The sequence below is a fragment of the Artemia sp. Qi Xiang Cuo genome, chromosome 3 (assembly GCF_049724085.1).
Source record: "Artemia sp. Qi Xiang Cuo chromosome 3, ASM4972408v1, whole genome shotgun sequence".
Taxonomy (NCBI): Eukaryota; Metazoa; Arthropoda; class Branchiopoda; order Anostraca; family Artemiidae; genus Artemia; species Artemia sp. Qi Xiang Cuo.
Genome location: NC_142796.1, coordinates 43,153,278 through 43,172,849, shown reverse-complemented (window position 1 = coordinate 43,172,849; position 19,572 = coordinate 43,153,278). Strand labels below are relative to the sequence as shown.

Here is a 19,572-nt window from a genome sequence, read left to right as displayed (position 1 = left end):
TTAATTCACCATATACCAGACCAGATTTTACCAGATATACCACTATTTCACCAAGACCAGAAACTTTCCTCTAGACCCGAAACCGAAGAATACAGAAATACCAAGACATAACCGCAGGTGTGCGGTTTCATGTTTATTGCAAAAAGTATAATAATAGTACAACCAACAGCAATAAATTCTGGCGAACATTTTACCCTTAACAGAATTCTGGTGAAATTCTGGTGTTTCCTATTTTTTTCATACTTGAGTTAACAAACGACAAGAAGACATGTTACATTAGCCTTACCTTAGAATTAGCTCCTCCTGTGCCACCTAAGGCGCCACAGGGCTGCTTCCAGAAAGAACTGCCAGTAACTTTTAAGAATTACAAACAATGTAGTTTATAAAATATGTATATTAGTACAAGAAACTTAAAATCCATGCCAATAGTGAAAAAAACAACATTTCAGTAAATTTAGCCTCTAGCGCCATTTTTTTCATGACGAGGCATCAAGATTGCGCTAAGGAGGGGTCGGGCATAATTCCTTTAATCACGATGTTTAAAGCTAAACAAAAATGTAAGTTTTTGGATAATATAAAATAATAATAATAATCTATTTTTAACCAACTATAAACAATAAAACAATAACGGAGTATCGAATTACAAAAGAAAAAAAGATTAAAAGAAAACAAAAAACAATCAACAAGAACAAAAATATGGGATAAGACCCTGAAATGGTTGAAACTCAAAAATAGCACTCATATAACTCTTAATGTAACAGGCCCAGATTTGCCATCATATCATGAGAATTAAAATTCTGCTCAATTTTTCTATTCCCATGCCATGGTGGCAAAAAGTAAAAATCTCAAATACCGAAAATACACTGAGCGTATAAGGGCAAAAAAGACCTTAAAACTTCATCGCCCACAGTTGAGACCCTTCCCCCCACCTCGTTCATCAAAATTCTACTACTCAATGGGAACTTTACTTATTTTCTAATTTAAATTTAAAATTTGGTAAAATATTTGCTGTTTAGCGCTTATTCTTTTCTTCCTTAGCATTAATGGCGATCATAAAACAGAGTAAAACATTATGTTTTTGATTCCCGCTTTAAAAATAGTTGGGTAAACTTACTTTCGGCTTGGTGGTGCATTCGCTTGGATGCTCTTCTTTGATAGTAGGAATAAGTCCAGCTTGTGCAGAAGAAAACGGCTGAAAACTGCTCATACTTCGTTCTGATGCAGCAAGCTTTCTTTCAAGTCCCACGGATCTTTTGAAACCCGTTTTTTCCTGCCTCTCAAGTGGCTTGGTAATGGCCGCAATGGCACCAGATTTGATTAGCTTTTTTGCCACTTCTTTTGCATCCAACGCTTCGGCTTTTCGTTTGAGTTGAGGCTTTTCTGGCTCTTGCTGTTTTGGTACCTTCATAGCTTGCAATGCTTTTTTCTATAGGGAGAGATAACCAAAAATAAACAAAACGCTGATAACTAAAAAAGACAGGCTGGAGATATGCAATAAGATCAATTAACAGATCCGAAATATTTGCCCTTCATCTTTTAAAGCTTTGACTGCAAGTGCTAGATGACATTGGTGATTTTTTTTTCGTTCGACACTAACGCCATTTCTTAATTTTTAGTATCCATCTCGATAGGTAATCGCTAGTTAATTCTCATTCTGCAAAGACCATTTTTGTCGATATTGTATATCAGCAATGCAATGCAGTGCGTTTAGTTTTTAATATTTTCGGTTCAAACGATTCATCTTGCCCTAGTATGTCAAAGCAGCTTTTGATTTTGTTAAACGGATATTTATAAATAAAAAGTGTTTTTCTTTAATTCATCACTTGCTGTTATATCAAACTGAAGACATTAAATCAAATACATATCAAGCTAGGCTGGAATTCCGATTCTGCGAAGGAGTAGACCTATTTATAACAGTATCTTTGTTGCTTGAATTGATTTTTGTAGAAAGGAAGCAAATCAAATATAAAAATTAAAAAAATATATAAAATATGCAGGAATTGAGGAATATTACAATTAATCAAACAAATAATTCTTCCTTTGTTTTTTATTTCCAGCTCTGGCTGTTTTGGTCTCTTCTATGACAGAAAAATTTGTTTTTTTAATTTTGTGGTTTTTGATTTTATGCTTAGCTTTTTTTTGCTTTGCTTTGTACTTTTTTAATTAGACTTTTGGCTTTTCTTGGGAGAGATATTCCAAACGGTACAATATGCAAATATGGCACTGATATTTTAGATGGTAGACTAATACTGATTTTTCTTTTGCTAGAAGCATAATGCCTAGCAGGCACAACAATTACGTGGGGGTAAATGCCCCCTTGATTATATCCCACTAGATTTTGAAAATCTTTTTTTTATGTTTTCATATCTTTTTTTATATTTTCATTGCAAAAATCAATAAAACGTAAAATTACCCAACCTATAGATGTTTAAAAACACATGTTGCCCCCCCCCAAAAAAAAACTTTTGTGAGTTGACACCCCTTGTGCTCAAGCCACATAGTCAAACTTATGGATAAAATCAAAATTATTCATGACGATAGTACCAATTATGTATCCTGTTTGTAACATATTCGAATTTTAAAGAATATGAACACTATTCGAATTTTAAGCACAAAATTTATAGTTGACCAATCAGAAAAGAAATTTAAGGCATATTTTTTTGAAATTAAAAAGATGGGAGCGAGGAACAGCCCTATTTTTCCATTTCAATTTTCCTCTTCTTCAATATAGAAGTGATGTAAAAATAGAGGAAAAACACATCATTAATAGGTCTCGTTTTTTTAAACATGTGTTTATAAGAAGTAGCTTATATATAATTATTAAGAGGGAGGAGGCAGAAGCAATTAACAACATCTTGGTATTTCCAAAGAAAATTTTCTGATAAAGGGCAAGAGATCTTGAGGTATGTAAACCCACCAGTTTTGAATATTTATAAAACATACTTAGAAAATAAATGAAAAAATCATGAATATTTAGTAGAGCAAAATGTATTTTTCATGCCCAGGGGGTAAACTTGTATTTTCTTTTGAAAATGCTAAAAAGGAATTTTTTTTTAAATAAAAATGCCCAAAACAAGTGTTTTCAAAATCTAGGGGGAGGGATGGGTCATGAAGGCTTTTAAACTGTTTTTTTAACATTGCTTTTCTTGCATAAAGACAACAGGCATAAGAAAAGATTTAACTACAATTTTAAATTTGCCATACAAAATTATAATAGTATGCTAATAGTGATGCTAATTCACTAAAATGCAGGGGAGGGGCAAGAATTTTCTTAATATAGCTACAAAAATATACATTTCGGAACACAAAGGGGGGGGGGAATTGTCCTCTGTAAAAATCATTAATAGATCTTGGCTTTTCTGTCTACAAATGCGACAATGGCATACCATACTCATTTTTACTAAGAGGGAGGGGTTAGAAGCCATTAACGTCATCTTAATGTTTCCATAAAAAATTTGCTGATAAAAAGCTGATAAAATTTGGTGATTGAGATCTTGATTCAATTCACACATGATTCAGACATGCAATCCCATTCTTTTTAAGGCTTATGGTACATATATATATATATATATATATATATATATATATATATATATATATATATATATATATATATATATTATATAATATATATATATAAATTATTATTATTATATAATAATAATATTATTATATATAAAGTTAGGTTAGATTAGATTATGTTAGTTTAAATTAGGTTAAGTTAGATTAAATTTGGTTCTAAAAATCATAAATGGGTTAAAAACCTAAATTTAGCTAGCCTAACCTCGTCTCACCAAACCTAATACAATCTGACCTAACCTCCCATCACCAAACCTTGCATTAAATTGAAAAAATTAACTGGCTACGGTGAGTAAATCCAAGGAGAAAAAAAAAGTATTTTGGACATTCACCAGTTAATATCGACATTAACCAATTTGCGGACATTCACCTTAACATATTTGCATTTACACATATATAGTATCATGAAACAGTTCATAGTAACAAACTGTAAGTAAGGAGCAACGAGGCTCAATAGTAACAGAAACTCTAAAAAACAGAATTTTGATATCAGTAGATATCAGAGGCAACGCTGTAGCGTTGCCTATAGTAAAGGCCATACGGCTCCAATGTTTTATTATATTTTTTTTCCAGAGGCACTTCATACGAAAGGGGTCGTCGTAGAAACTTCAAAGGGGGCTCATTCGATTGGAAATCGAGAGTTCTAGTGCCCTTTTTAATAGTCAAAAAAGATTGGAGGGCGGGCAACTAGCCCCCCCACCCATGCATATCATTCCCCCAAACACAGCCAATCCAAATTTTTAGATAGCCATTTTGTTCTGCGTATTTGATTTCCAGACAGAAAATATTTTTTTGAGGAGGACACTACCCTAAAACCCTTGAGGCAAGGATTTTAAGTTATGCCCTGGGGGCATATAAGGTTTTTATAGAAGGCGTCGGCGTAGAAACTTCAAAAAAGGCTTATCCAATTGGAAATTCAAAGGGCTAGTGCTCTTTCTAATAGTCGAAAGTGATTGGTGGGCAACTAGCCCGCCCCCCACGCCCATCATTTCCCCAAACACATCCAATCAAAATTTTGAGATGCCCATTTTGTTCAGCGTAGTTGATTTCCAAATAGAAAATATGTTTTTGAGGAGAACACTCCCCCACAACCCTTAGGGCAAGGGTTTTAAGTTATGCCCTGGGGGCATATAAGGTTTTTATAGAAGGCGTTGTCGTAGAAACTTCAAAAAAGGCTCATTCAATTGGAAATTCAAAGGGATAGTGCTATTTTTAATAGTCAAAAGTGATTAGAGGGAAACTAGCCCCCCCCCACGCCCATTATTCCCCCAAACACATCCAATCAAAATTTTGAGATAGCCATTTTGTTCAGCGTAGTTGATTTCCAGATAGAAAATATGCTTTTGAGGAGGACAATCCCCCACAACCCTCAGGGCAAGGGTCTTAAGATATGCCCTGGGGGCATATAAGGTTTTTATAGAAGGCGTTGTCGTAGAGACTTCAAAAAAGGCTCATTCGAATAGAAATTCAAAGGGCTAGTACCCTTTTGAATAGTCGAAAGTGATTGGAGGGCAACTAGCCCCCCCCCATGCCCCTCATTCCTCCAAACATATCCAATCCAAATCTTGAGATGCCCATTTTGTTCAGCGTAGTTGACTTCCAGACAGAAATTATGTTTTTGAGGAGGACACTCCCCCACAACGCTTAGGCCAAGAGTTTTAAGTTATGCCCTGGAGGCATATAAAGTTTTTATAGAAGGCGTTGTCGTAGAAACTTCAAAAAGGCTCAGTCAATTGGAAATTCAAAGGGCTAGTGCCCTTTTTAATGGTCGAAAGTGATTGGAAGGCAATTAGCCCCCCCCCCCCTACTAAAATTTTTTAATGGTCGAAAGTGATTGGAAGGCAACTAGCCTCCCCCCCTACTAAGAAAATCCTGGGTCCGCCCCTGGTGTACGGGCAATATAAATTTTAATTTGTAAGTCAATGAACCCCGTTCCAAAGTTTATGCGACCACCTCTTCCACATAAAGTGCCCCTGGAAAATAAATAAGTATTAATTCATTGAACCCTTGTGGCTCCTTACTTAGGTAACGCTATAGCATTGCTTCTGATCTAAGTAGTTGGTTAAAAATTTGCGCGCCCCCTTAATCGAGCGTCCAACATAATCTGGAGATGGATGCTTATAAGACAGTATTTAATATCTTGAAAGTCTCTTATGGGAAGTATCCTACTCGGGGGAATCGTAAACAGGAAAAAAATGTTCTTGTACGGGGGAGGAATTTCCCAGGGGTGGGTTTTCCAAATGTGAATTATTCAGGGAGGGGACTACTAAACCCATTCGGTAATATTCTAAATTTTACATCTGAAAGTAACGGGAATAAAGAATCAGCGGAAATGTCAGAGATAGCACTTCAGGTTTCTTTAGACGATTTTGTTCGTGTCTTTTGAAAAAGACATTTTCGAAAGACAGACTATTTTCATTTGTATTACTTTCTCTGTGGCTGCTCAATTATGTATGTGAGGGGGAAGACTATCCCCACCACTGTCTCCGCTAAGGTTTCAGTTTTTATCTCAAGGCTTAAAAATGAATGCAATGCGATAAAAGTATAACTCAAAATAACATATATAGATTAATATATGCACATAACACGGAACAATTAATCAAAATTACATATTATGAGTTGATGCTCACCCAAATGATGGGCCAGGGGGCTCACCATTCCACAATCTATGAAATCAATCCTGCAATAACTGAAAATATATAGTATTTTTGAGTATTTTAACGTCTTCCACAACTCAAACGGTCCAACATTCTACAGCCCAATGAGTCTGTCTAATCTCCTAAATCGGGAACGGGGGAGATAAGTGAAGTTCCGCCCCGTATTGGATGAGTCTCCAACCCCACCCACCCCCTCTCCTACTGTCAAACGCTAAAGTTTTCTTCTTTATGCCAACTAAGCCGCCCCCACTCCAAAGACTTTAATAAGGTAAAGTTTTGTATGGGAAGAACACATAGTAAATCTATTATAGTTATCAAATTATAAGGTTAAAATACATACTCTGGGATAGATACAAAATTGCTTTGGCACACAAAATCCTATAAAGGTCAATTCCAAACAGTTGTGATCCCTTTGTGTCAGCAAGTGAAATGGTCAAAACCACTTATTGGAGCTATTTTTCAATCCATTCATTGTTGTCAATCGTTGTCCACAAGTTATGCAAGCTGTCTATTGTTCATATATAAGGTTTTTATCAAAGAAGTAATCGTATAGACTTTGAAAAAAGCCTCATTCGATTTAAATTAAAAGTTCTAGATCCGTTTTTTAAAGTCAAGAATAATCGGACAGTAAGAACCCCCCCCCCCCTCCCATGCCATAAAAACTTGAAACTTTTTGCAATCAAAAACGAACAAAAAACTTTCCGAAAAATAAGTTTTTCAAAGAAAATTAAAGGCCATTTTAAACTTAAGCTTAGGAGATACAAATACCTGTTAAAATTCAAACTCAAAACGACCAGACATTACTATTAAAGAATAAATGAAACCCAAAACGAACAGAAATCAAATAAACAATCATAGCAAAAAACATACAACAAGTAATAATATAAATGAATAAATAGATCTTTAAGCGAGTAATGCTTAGATTGAATATGAAAATCAATCTTAAAACGAAAAAAAAATAGTTTGCAATTAAAGTATAAATGAAACTTAAAACGAACAGAAATTAAATAAACAATCAATGCGAACAAACATACAATACATATTAATGTAAATGAATAAATAAATCTTCAAACGAGTGAAACTTAAATTGAATATGCAAATCAAGTTTGAATCGAATAAAAATAACTACAAACAAGAGTTTGGGTATCGCCTCACTGCAAACCTAAAGCCTTCTGCGTCATTGGCGCTTCACTGAAAACGAATTACTCGTCTATTACAAATTTATTTTTTTCCAGTTCTTACAGCATTGAAAATGAAAATAAAAATTACAGTGAAAAAAAAATCTTGAACTGATGGATCTTTCAAGAATTAATATCATTCTATATCTAATATTCAATTTGATTTTGTTTATACTTTCCAAGACTGTTCAAGACTCATATAGTTTTCAGTAAAGCGCCAATGTGGACGGAAAACAGCTGATGTTCTAAGAGCCATACGAAACGTAATACGGGATGGAAAAAAAAAACAAGGAAAAAGGGAAATACAGAATCACAAGCTTTGACATTTAAAAAGCATTTGACAAAATAAGAACAATCCTACTTATTATACTAGTGGCATACGGTTTTTGTAAAGAGTTTATCGAATGGATAAAAAAAGACCTTGGAGAAAATAGAACAGACAATTGTGATAGGTAATGTGGGAAGCGATAGCTTTGAAGCAGAGACAGGAGTGAGACAGATATACCCAATAAGCTCTTTATTGTTCGAAATATATATTGACCCTTTGTTACGATATTTGGAGCAAGATATACAAGGAATCGAGATAGGAGGAACCCAACAAAAAATAGAAGGATTTGTCGACGACCTCACGATTCTCACGGAAACAGACATGGATTATTTACGAGCTCTGCATTGTATAACTAAGTACTGCGATCTGTTCAAACTAGAATTAAACAAGGAAAAATGCGAAGTCCTGTGTTTAAGCGAAGAAGAACCTCAATTTATTAGTAGGATAGAAAGGAAAGATGAAATAAAGGTTTTAGGTATCCAATGGAGAAAAACATGGAAAGAGACGGAAAAAGTAAAGTGGGCTAAACCCCTGCAGAAGTTTCAGTCGTCACTTGCTTACGGCTATGGAAGAGCCTTCACTATATTTCAAAAAGCTCAGTACGTTAATCTTTACTGTTGTCCAGTGATATGGTATTTTGCTGCAGTATCAAACCCCACAAAAGGCATCCAGAAGAAAATAAAATCAATGATATATCAGTTCGTCTGGTACGGAAAACTCCCTCCAAAGCTTAAATTTACAGATATATTTCTAATGAAAAGCCAAGGAGGCCTACAAATAATTAACACAGAAGTCAAGATAAAAGAACTTCACATGAAAACAATTATCGAAGAAATATATTTTGAAGAAACAACCCCTATGAAAAGGTATAACGCATGGGTGAGAAATGAAAGAGTGACTGCCTAAATTCGGTACAAAAATATTTCGGAACTGTCAAAGAATTACTGAAAAAAAGGATCGCAAACCCTGATAGCAAAAAAATCAACAAAACGGATATGAAATAATGGTTCATTTCGCAGGAAAACCTACATCCAGCGAAAATTCTAGAGACGAGCGATGTTGACGATGAAAAACTGAAGAAAATGTTCGACCTGATACACTAGTTTCTTACCGCAGAAGGTTAAAGAGTATGCGTTTTTCCAAGTTCACAAATTACTGCCAACTGAAGAGAGAAAACATAGGATAGACCCCACCAAGTCGACTGGAATATGCAGAAGGTGTGGAAATCAAATTGAAACACTTGAACATTTAATTCTTCACTGCACAAGTGTTAAAAACAGAATTAGAAGAATTGAAACAACTGTTAGGTAGTGAAATACAAGAAAATGAGGAACCGCAGTCATCGCAGAAAAGGCTGTAGAATTAAAATTATGCACGGAAACCAATCAAACGAAAAAACACGAAGATTTGGCATACGTTTTCACACATTTCAGCTACTGCGTTTAAAAAGCGAAAATGAAAGATACGAACCCAACAGAGGTAATGAAAAAGGTAAGAGTTCAGTGGGATAGACTAGTAAATATAAGGAAAGGCAAACAGAAAGGAGAAAATTGAAGGTAAAGATAAAAGTGAGGGTTTTTTCTGTGTTTTTTTTAGAAGAGAGTAAAAAAAACATGAAAAAGTTTTGTTAGAATAACTAGAAATTGAAATGTTGTAATTTCAAAAGGAATAAAAAAAATGATAAAGAAAGAAGTATTAAAAGTAGGATAAAGGTAAAGTTTTAAAGAGATTAAATATAAAAAACAGGTTTTTGTAACTAAAAGTAAGGAACGACGTTAAAACTTAAAACTAACAGAAATTATTCCGTATATGAAAGGGGCTGTCCCCTCCTCAGCGTCTCACTCTTTACGCTAAAGTTTTTTATTGTTTAAAAATAAAATAGATTTGTGAGAAAGTCAAACTTTAGCGCAAAGAGCGAGGCGTTGAGGAGAGGACAGCCCCTTTCATATACGGAATAATTTCTGTTCGTTTTAAGTTTTAACGTCGTTCCTTACTTTCAGTTAAAAAAAAATTTTTTTTTATTTAATTTTTGAACGTTTTTGAATTAATGCAGGTTTTGATATTGGCTTACCTTACATGAATAATTAAAACAAAATTTGCATATTAATTTTACTATTATTTGGTTAAATGGCTTTCTCGAAACTTGTTTAATTTTATTTACGAACGTTTTTATTAGTAATAAATATACGTAATTTACGCATTAGCTTACGTAACGAACTTCTATATTCATAGATTTTTCATACGTATATTAGGGGGTTCGCCCCCTAGTCAATACCTTGCTCCTTAAGCTAAAGTTCGAATTTTGTTCCAGTTCTTTAAAAATGATCCCTTAATCACAAAGGTCGTTAATTAGAATAAATAGCTCTTATGAAAGTACTAAAAATCCTTGGCTTAAAGAGCGAGGTATTGACTAGGGGGTGAACACAATCATATACGTAATATTTTCAATATTTATATTAAAATTTTTATATATTTTAAATGTTTTCAGTAAAGCGCCAATGACGAAGTAGGTTTTAGGCTTCTGCAGTGAGGCGACACCCAAACTCTTGTTGCTAGTTATTTTTATTCGATTCAAACTTGATTTGCATATTCAATTTAAGTTTCACTCGTTTTAAGATTTATTTATTCATTTATATTAATATATATTTTATGTCGTTCGCATTGGTTGTTTATTTAATTTCTGTTCGTTTTAAGTTTCATTTATACTTTAATAGCAAACTATTTTTTTTCGTTTAAAGCTTGATTTTAATATTAAATTTAAGCATTACTCGCTTTAAGATCAATTTATTCATTTATATTATTACTTGTTGTATGTTTTTTGCTATGATTGTTGATGTAATTTCTGTTCGTTTTGGGTTTCATTTATTCTTTAATAGTAATTTCTGGTCGTTTTGAGTTTGAATTTAAACAGGTATTTGTATCTCCTGAGCTTAAGTTTAAAAAGGCCTTTACTTTTCTTTGAAAAACATATTTTTCGGAAAGTTTTTTTTTTTAATTAATATATAAAAAAATTGGCTCATCGAAGGGAACAAGCAATTTTTACCCATCAAAGGCAATAAGCCTCAGAAAATTTGCCTGATTTTCGAAAAAGGAGGGAAACACACCTAAAATTCAAGGAATTTTAATGAAAATCACACCAAATGAGCATGCCAGAGAACCTTACAGTTGAGGTTTCAAGCTCCCGTCTTCAGAAATGTGGAATTTCGCATTTTTTACCAAAAGAAAGATCACAGATGTGTGTTTATTTGTTTCCCCAGGAGTGACTGTATCTAACCGATAGTCCTGAAATATTGGGAGAGGGATCATTCGAATGAAAATTAAAAGTTCTAGTGTCTTTTTACGTGACCAAAAATATTGGACGGCAACTACCTGTCCAATATCCCCCCCCCCCAAAAAAAAAAAAATTTTGTCCCCAAAGTTGTTTGATACAAATTAAGATAGCCATATTTTTCAGCATAATTGAAAGGTCAAATAACTATTCCCTTGGAGATAACATGACCCCTTAAAGCCCCTGGGGAAAGGTCTTTAAGTTATGAAATTTGCCCATTATTTACACATAGCACTTGTTACTGGGAAGTATGCATCAATTTTTTGGGTGGGGGGGGGGTGAACTTTATACTGGGGGAATTTTCTATGAGAGAGTTTTCTATGGGTAAGGAAGTTTCCAGGGGGTGAATTTTTCAGGGGAAATTTTATACTGGTGGAATTTGTCAGAATTCCTATACGAAATTCTTTTTATTTGTCTTGTTTTTCTTTTTAAATGTGGAGATGTTAATGGCGATTGTCTGGGGTAAATTTTCACCGGGATTGAATTGTCTAGAGGATCTTTCCATGGAGAGGGAACCGGATTTCCGGTATTACTTATTACACGTTAAGGGGGAGGGGTGTTGCCCCTCCTTAATACCTTGCTCTTTATGTTAAAGTTTGACTTTTTGTTCTAATTCTTTGAGAGACTCCTGAAACAAAAGGGTTGTTTAACTAAAACCCTAAGAAGTTTCTTTACAAGTACTAAAAAAACTTTTGCGAGAAGAGCAAGGTGTTGAGGAGGGGGCAGCCTCCCTTAATACATAATAATTTCTTTTCGTTTTCAGTTTTAATGTTTTTCCTTACTTTCATTTGAAAAAATTTATATTTTAATTAATTTATATATACAGCATCCATAGTATATAATATATATCATACTTATTATTACTTCTGCTTGTTGGTAGTACACATAAAAATAGAAAATGAAGGAGACAACTCGTTTACATACAGAAATTTAGATTTTTTAATTGATTTTGTCTAAAAAATCAAATCCTCATAGTTCTCCAATCCTGACTTGTATATATTTATTATTTTAAATATGGTCAAATGTCAGAGCCTTGCTCCCTTTTTGGCCATATTTTTGTCATATGACAAATTATTTTTATAGTTCTTTCTATTCTATTTTAAGATATATTTAAGCTTGTATATATATATATAAAACACCAAAATTTGGGACATACCTAAATTACCTATGTCTTATAGTTTTGATGCAATTTCTTGGTTTTGAAGTAACATTTAATTTAGTTTCATACCTCCTCTAGTTGACCTGAAATGGAAAACTTGATACCATTCAAAAAAAAATCTGATTACTTTCTTTGATAGCTTGGATACACTTATGCTATTTTGATTTGGTTAAATTTTAAGAGCAGAAGCAGCCCCAAAAGTTTGAACATAATACCCTCAGTCGTACTTGGGATACTGCTGAGATGCACTTCATCATCAGGAGGTGTGAATTAAGAATTTGATTACTCAGGGTTCGAAATATACTGTACCTTTTTCCTGAGCTTTTTGTACTTTTGTATGAGCATTGTCTCCTCTTCTGTAAGAGTGTCAGGAAATTTCATATAAACCATTTTCTTCTAGTTATTTTTTTTTTCTTCAAGAAAATATTTCTGTTATTCGAAACCTACAAAAAACATAAAACAATAAATGCAGACAATTTCTTTTAGCATTCTTTAAACAGCTAAGTAGCTTTTTTAAACAGCTAACACAAAATAATCCTAATAGCCTAATGGCTATGATAATTATAAGCAAAAAGTCACAGTCTATTTGTTATGATGTTCAAAGAAAGTTGTGAGATTTCCAAAATTGCTCCTGAGAAGCCAAAAACTGAACTGTATTTCTTAGAGCTTATATTTCTACAAATAGGACCTTTAAAGTAATCAAGGCAATCTAGGAGTAAAATTTTACTCTTTTTTGGCTTTTCTGTTGAAAAATTGTGGTACTTTCATTGAAAAAAATTAAAACACAACAAAATTCCCCCCTAGATATTGAAAAAAATGCATTTCCTTCACCCCCCCCCTAATTTCTCTGAATTGATGCCATTGGTCATTTAAAATTCTGAATGGAACTTCATTCAAAACCTTATTCCAGATAGGATCAAGATCTTAGGTGAGTATGCTTTTTCTTAAGAAGGCTAAAGGCAAACTTTTTAGGGAAATAAATTATTATACCAGAAATCCAGATAATGAAACCTCGAAATCTTAGGTGGGTACACTTTTTCTTAAGAGGACTAAATGCACACTCTTTAGGAAAATAAATTGTTATATTATACCAGAAATTCAACTAATAAAGCCTCAAAATCTTAGGTGGGTGTACTTTTTCTCAAGAGGGGTAAAGGCACCCTTTTAGGAAGATAAATTATTATATTATAATGGAAATCCAGATAATGGGAGGCCTCAATACACCCTTTTTCAAAGCAAGTGAAGCAATGTAAGTATTAAATAAGGAAAACCTGCATTTGTAAATCATAGATTTGGTGACTAGTTCATTGGTAAAAAGGATAAGTTTTGTAGGGCTAAATTTACCTTTTTGCTGGAAAATATATCTGAAAACAATATATATTGTTTGCAAGTGTAGTAATTGCAGTCATTTTCTAGGTGAACAAATGATAAAAAAAATTTCTCAGTTCCAATTTTAATTCTGATTCCACCTGAATACCTCAATTCAATACCATTCCAAGAATATGTATTTTTTATGACATCAACTACAAGCCTAACAACTACAAGACTTTGGGTTTTAAGAACTAACATATTGCCCAGTTAACTTGATATTGGCATGTTTTTGATAAAACAGTTGACTGTTAAAGATGCGTTGTTTCCAAATTTCAGGCTTAAAAACTAATAATAAAAACGCTTAAAAACCAATCAAGTGACAGGGAGTTCAAGGTTGTTTTCAACAATGGTATAGCCAGAAAGATGACGACAATGGATTTTGGACTCTCTAAAGGAGGGGTAATTTTTGGTATTGATCTACATTTTTGGTAAATTTACTTGCTTCCTAGGCTAAAATGGCCTGTTCTTCCTGCCCCTGTCGTGACTGTCTATGTGTTTGTGTATTTGATTTTTCTTCCTTTTTAGTGTAATTACTCTACTTGCTTTGTTTAAAAGTGGGCTATAAATAAATTATTATTTAAGTTTTTTATTAGACAACTGTAACTGATTTCAAGTACAAGTTAAAATACCCCAAGGGATTAAGAGCCATTTCCTTAAATACCCCAAGGGGTTGGGCAGGTCATCCCCAAAGATGAATGATTTTTAGAATAGTTTACAAACTATATTTCTAGTCTTAGAGCTAGACTTTCAAAATATGCTTTGAAGCAGTCACCTCCAACCCCAACTACATCCTGTGAAGAAGATATCACCCTTTAGACACAACCAAGTTCAATTTTTAAACCTGGATTTCTCTGAGTTCCCTAGAAGGGCATACTAACCAATTTTGGATAGATCTCCCTGGGCCTGTTATGGTTTCAAAAATATTCTAAATTCAGTATGACTGGCATAAGAAACCCCCCCTTATTTGTACATCCATGTGTGTATTAATAGATTTATGCTTTGACAATTTCGCAGAATTGTTCTTTGCCCTTAGTAAACTACGTGGTTTCTTTAAAAAAAAAAAAATCCTTCAATGTGTCCAATTTTAGAAACTAATTCCAATAAGTATCCCATTCCCATCTGAATTCACATTCCAGCGAGTGCCCTTTTAAGCAAGGAGTTATAAAAATGAGGCTTTCTGCCTCAAGCATGGGGCTGTAAAGAGGGGTGTCTTTTTTTCAACTTACATTTCAGACTTTCAAGGCTTCCTTGTGTAGAGTCAAAATACATTTTAAATACAGTAATTTTCTTAGTAGGTCATTATTATTTATTTTTTTTTATTTATTTCATAATTCATTAAAAACTCAAACAGTTCATGGCAGCAATCTGTAAGTGAGGAGCCACAGTAACTGAGACTTTAAAAAAAGGAGTGGAAAACAATATATAAACTAACAGAATCGAAATTGTTGGGTGATGCTAAACATGTAAACACATTGAGTTTAAAGTTACCAACAAAAGTTACAAACTTGAGAAAATTTGTATAATTTTCATAAAAGGGGAAACACGCTAAAAGGGGAAGCAATCTTGGTGAAAATTACACCAGTTAATTCACAATATTAAAAAAAATTCAGCTGTACAGGAATCAAACCCCTATCTACAAAATTTTGAATTTTTTCCAAGAAAAATGATTACATGTATAAATTTATTTGTTTGTTTTTGTCTCCCCCAGGGGTGATCACATCAAACCCATGGTCCTAGAATATGGTCAGTAGGCTTCTTCAAAGCCTTGCTTTTTTAACTACAAAAAATTATTCCTCAGTAAAGCAGCATTTCCTGTCATTTTCTGGCAAAAACAGCAATTTTGACTCCAAGAGAGTCAAAAAGCTACCAATTAAAAATTTATATAAGCAATTAATTCGAAATTATTGAAAAACTACATATTGAATTGAGCTTCTCATTTTCAAAGCAATTAATTCTGTGCCACATGATGGTGCACTTATTCCTAAGGATGCCTTAGTCTATTTGAAATAAACGATTAAAATACTTTTATTTTGAAGCTGCTTTAACTAAGCAGATTCATTTGAGGGTGGAAAAAACTATATATAGTGGTGTATGATTATGTATCAGGTACTATAATAAACAGCTGGTGGATATCTGCACGGGTGGGGTACCTAAAGCCTAAACACATTTTATACCCAAATTTTCAACCTCTCCATGAGCCTCCAGATCAAAATAGAACAAAGTCAGGGGAAGGGGGTAGAAATTAATCTCTAATCTCTTTTCCTTCCCAAGAATATCTATGAACTAAGCATGTAATATAGGCACTGCAAGGTGATAGCTCCCCTCTTAATTCAAGGTTTTTTTTTGTCTATGTAACATAAAAGTTTACACTCATGTATTTAACATCACAAAAGATGGAGAAGGGGGACATCATGAGCACCACCAGAAAATTTCTCAGATAGGGGGCAGGCAGAGCTACCATGAGTTTTATTTTCATTATATTTAAATGATAATATTTCTCATTTTCATAACTACATTGAGCTTTTTTAATGTCTTCTTGTTTCTAAAGAGGGGTATTTATCCCCTGCCAGTACCCATGGGGGACATCACCATAGAAAGAGATCTGTTCAATGAGGTCACCTAAATAACCATGGGAATGATGACCCTATAATCAGTTTTTAGGTATTTCAGACCCTTTCCCTCCTAATAAGTATTTTTTTTTGGGGGGGGGGTGCACTTTAACAGAAATGATAATAATTCTTGAAGCACTGTAAACAAATATAAATTCGAATATAGAAATATGAGTGGGTTGTGGGAGTGGCATCCTCTTTCACATTCAAGAGAACCTTGAATCAAGCAATTCATAGAAACAAACTGTAATCAATAAACAACCCTCATCAACAGAAACCAAAACTAAAAAGTGTTGATTAGAGTAAATATTTCACCAACAAATTGTTTCATTTATACTGATTCTAAATGGGCAAAATGTTTTGATTTTAAAGTTGCTCATTAGTGCTATTAGGACTTGGATATTTTCTGAATTTAGAATTGGAAATTCAACTAACTAAAAAAGGAGTTCAATTTTGATGGAAAATCTGCAGTGAAATTCAACATGCATGAAAACTCTAAAGTCACTATCTACATAATAGGGAATTCCTTATTTTCTAGAGAAGAATGGTCATGCAAATAACCATTCGTAGTGTATAGTTATAGCTTATTAAAAAAAGAGTTCTAATAAATGAATATTTGAGGATACAGTGCTCTTTTAAGTGACAAAAGAATCAGAGTAAAGTACCACATCATAGCCTTTGTGTGAATAGAAAGAAAAACTCTAAGAACTACTGAAAGAGCATTTACAAAGCCTCATAGTCTCAAAGAAAATATAATGGAGCTGAATAAAAATAATAATAATAATAATATAATGCAAAAACGTAAGCTAAAGCCTCTTGACCATAATAGATCCAGCATTGACCATAACCACTGTAGGCCTATAGTTCAAATTATTCTATCAGGAAGTTGGCCAACAGATTCTCTTAGGTATGCCTAAGCCCAAGAAAAGTTTTTAAGTCCTATGTTTTCAAAATTTCCCCCCTCACAGCAGAACTTATGGGGGGGGGAGAGGGGTAGGGGTTAAATGATATATTATGCTTGGGAATGGTATAAGCAAGTATTTATGGTTGTTTCAAAGCAAATTTCAGAATTCTTGCAACCATTTTCTACTGACAAATAATAAAGAACAGAGTCACTTTAAGGCCTCAAAATAGTGTAAAAATTCAGCAGTTGCCTAATTCTGAAGGAAACATGCTGGTACTTGTGCATTTTTTGGTGCACACTTGAGAATGTGGATCTGCAGATAAGACAATAACCAGTTTTTACCTGTCAGTATCCAAAGAAAATTAGCTTTGGCTGAGTTGAAATTTATGTTGTAGGTATATTTTTATTAAATATTTAATATATAGAGATGATATTTTGACTGGGCTAGGTTAGGTATATAATATAATGCAGTCTGTGCAGTCCCCTTTACCGTAATTTTTTGTTGTAGTTTTATAATTTTGTTACTAAACTATGGGCGGATCCAGGATTTTTTTTATTGGCAGGGATGCATAATAGGTTGCTTTGATGAACTTGCAAACAAAGAAATACCAGGAACTTAAAGGGAACCTCAACAATTCTGCACTGTAGGTAGGTAGTGGATATGTTCATAAATTTAATCTAAAATCTGGTGGGGTTAAAGTTCTAATAAATCTGTTGAAATTAAAATGATGTAAAAATATTGATACAAAAAGTAGAAGTTATAAAAACAACCCTGCCATAAAAAAATTAAAAGCTGTTCACCATCTATAAAAAAAATATGCTATCTAATATTTTCTGAATAAATTTTCACCTTTGCACTTCTGACCACTATAGCAAGTGAGTTAAGCTTTGTATTGTAAAAAAAAAACTGGTTTTGAACCATCTTTTGGGGTTATGCATTCTTTGTGACTATTTGCACAGGACAAGTCATTTAGCATGTCACTGAACTTTATGGCATTGCTTAGTAATTATGGTAGTAATGAAGAGTAGGAAATGAGGGTTAAGATACAACTTGCATATTTGTAACTGATTTATTAAGCATTAAATACTAGTTTGTTCAGGTGTGTAACAAGAAAACAGAACAGAGAGATGGAAAATACAAAGAAGACATTTAAAACAAGAGTTTTAAGTATAGGCAATAAAGCATTAACTCATCAATATTTCTTTTTGAAAAGAGTTTTCTGATAATCACCATCAACTTTGATGAAATCTCAAGATTATTAATAAAAATTTCATTTTTCATAACAATGTACATATCTTTCCACTTTTAAAGTTTAATATATTTTGCTTAAATTAAAGTATTCACAATTTTATGAGAAAAAGTCTATTTCTTTATTTATACTCACATCAAATCCATTTATTACCTGGTTGATGTCTACCTCAATATTTTGGTGAACATTTATAATAGCTAGTCCTGTCAGTTTAGAGCTCTTTGTTAGTATTTCTTCTTCTATTCATTCTAAAATATTCAAATAAAGACCAAAATTGTCAGAAAAAATGATCACTTTGAAAAAAAAACTAAACCCAAATTTTATGATAGCCAAAAAAAAATTGATATCAAATTTTTCACCTTTGTGCCATAGCAAGACTTGAAAACTAATTTTGACAGTAAAAAGAAGTTTAAATATTACATTTTTCAGCTCTGTTGTGACAAGAGAATCCTGAAATATAAATTTTGACACAAAAGAAATTAGGATTTTAAATTTCCCCTCCTTGTTATTACAAAGATTTTTGCCTCCCAGTTAGCTTTTGTGGTAATATGGACAGATTACCTTGATAATCTAAATTTAATTGAATATTTTTAGGCAGTATTTGTCATCAGTGAAATGGGTACTTTTCAATTACCTGGTACCCATGCAAGAAGTTAAGTTTGGTTAATGCTAATGAAATAAAACAAAATATGATGAAAATATAATACTTTAGAAACGAATTTGGGCTACATATTTGCACATTAGAAAGGTGCGGGGTAAAGCATAGCATATATTAAATATATAGCCTAACCTAGGTACCTCCCCCCCTAAAAAAAAAAAAAAACCAAAAACAATAGCTTAAATATTGTAAATGCAATGACAAACCACAGTTCTCTATCCAATTCTCTATTGAAAGATACCTGTTTGACTAGTTTCTTAAGCATCTCCCATATAGACTACAATATATTGCATGGGTACCAGCTAATTGAAAAGTACCATAAAATGTAACAGAGATTACGCAAAGTAACTAAAACTGTTAACTTAATAAAAAGTAACTTGTTTTAAAAAAGAAACAGTCTTAACAATTAGACTTGCTAATAATTCAACTATTAACAATTATAAAAAAAAAACTTTTGTCCCAACCTCAACCAGAGCAAGTAATCCCAACCCCAAATCCACCACTATGTTAGGGGGGGGGGGAGTTCACACCCCTCACCTAAATCCACCACT

At 33.1% G+C, this 19,572-nt stretch overlaps 1 protein-coding gene across 1 annotated transcript in view; it reads right to left on the bottom strand.

The window, feature by feature from the left end:
- The window catches only part of Nelf-E (negative elongation factor E), a 48,696-nt gene that overhangs the window by 14,815 nt on the left and 14,309 nt on the right, over positions 1-19,572 (bottom strand). The window contains exons 2-3 of the mRNA XM_089086926.1: positions 12,539-12,672; positions 1,115-1,426 (exon numbers count right to left, since the gene is read on the bottom strand). Of these exons, the coding sequence (XP_088943052.1) occupies positions 1,115-1,426; positions 12,539-12,619 (393 nt within the window). The 5' untranslated portion in view covers positions 12,620-12,672. The remainder of the gene's footprint in view (positions 1-1,114; positions 1,427-12,538; positions 12,673-19,572) is intronic.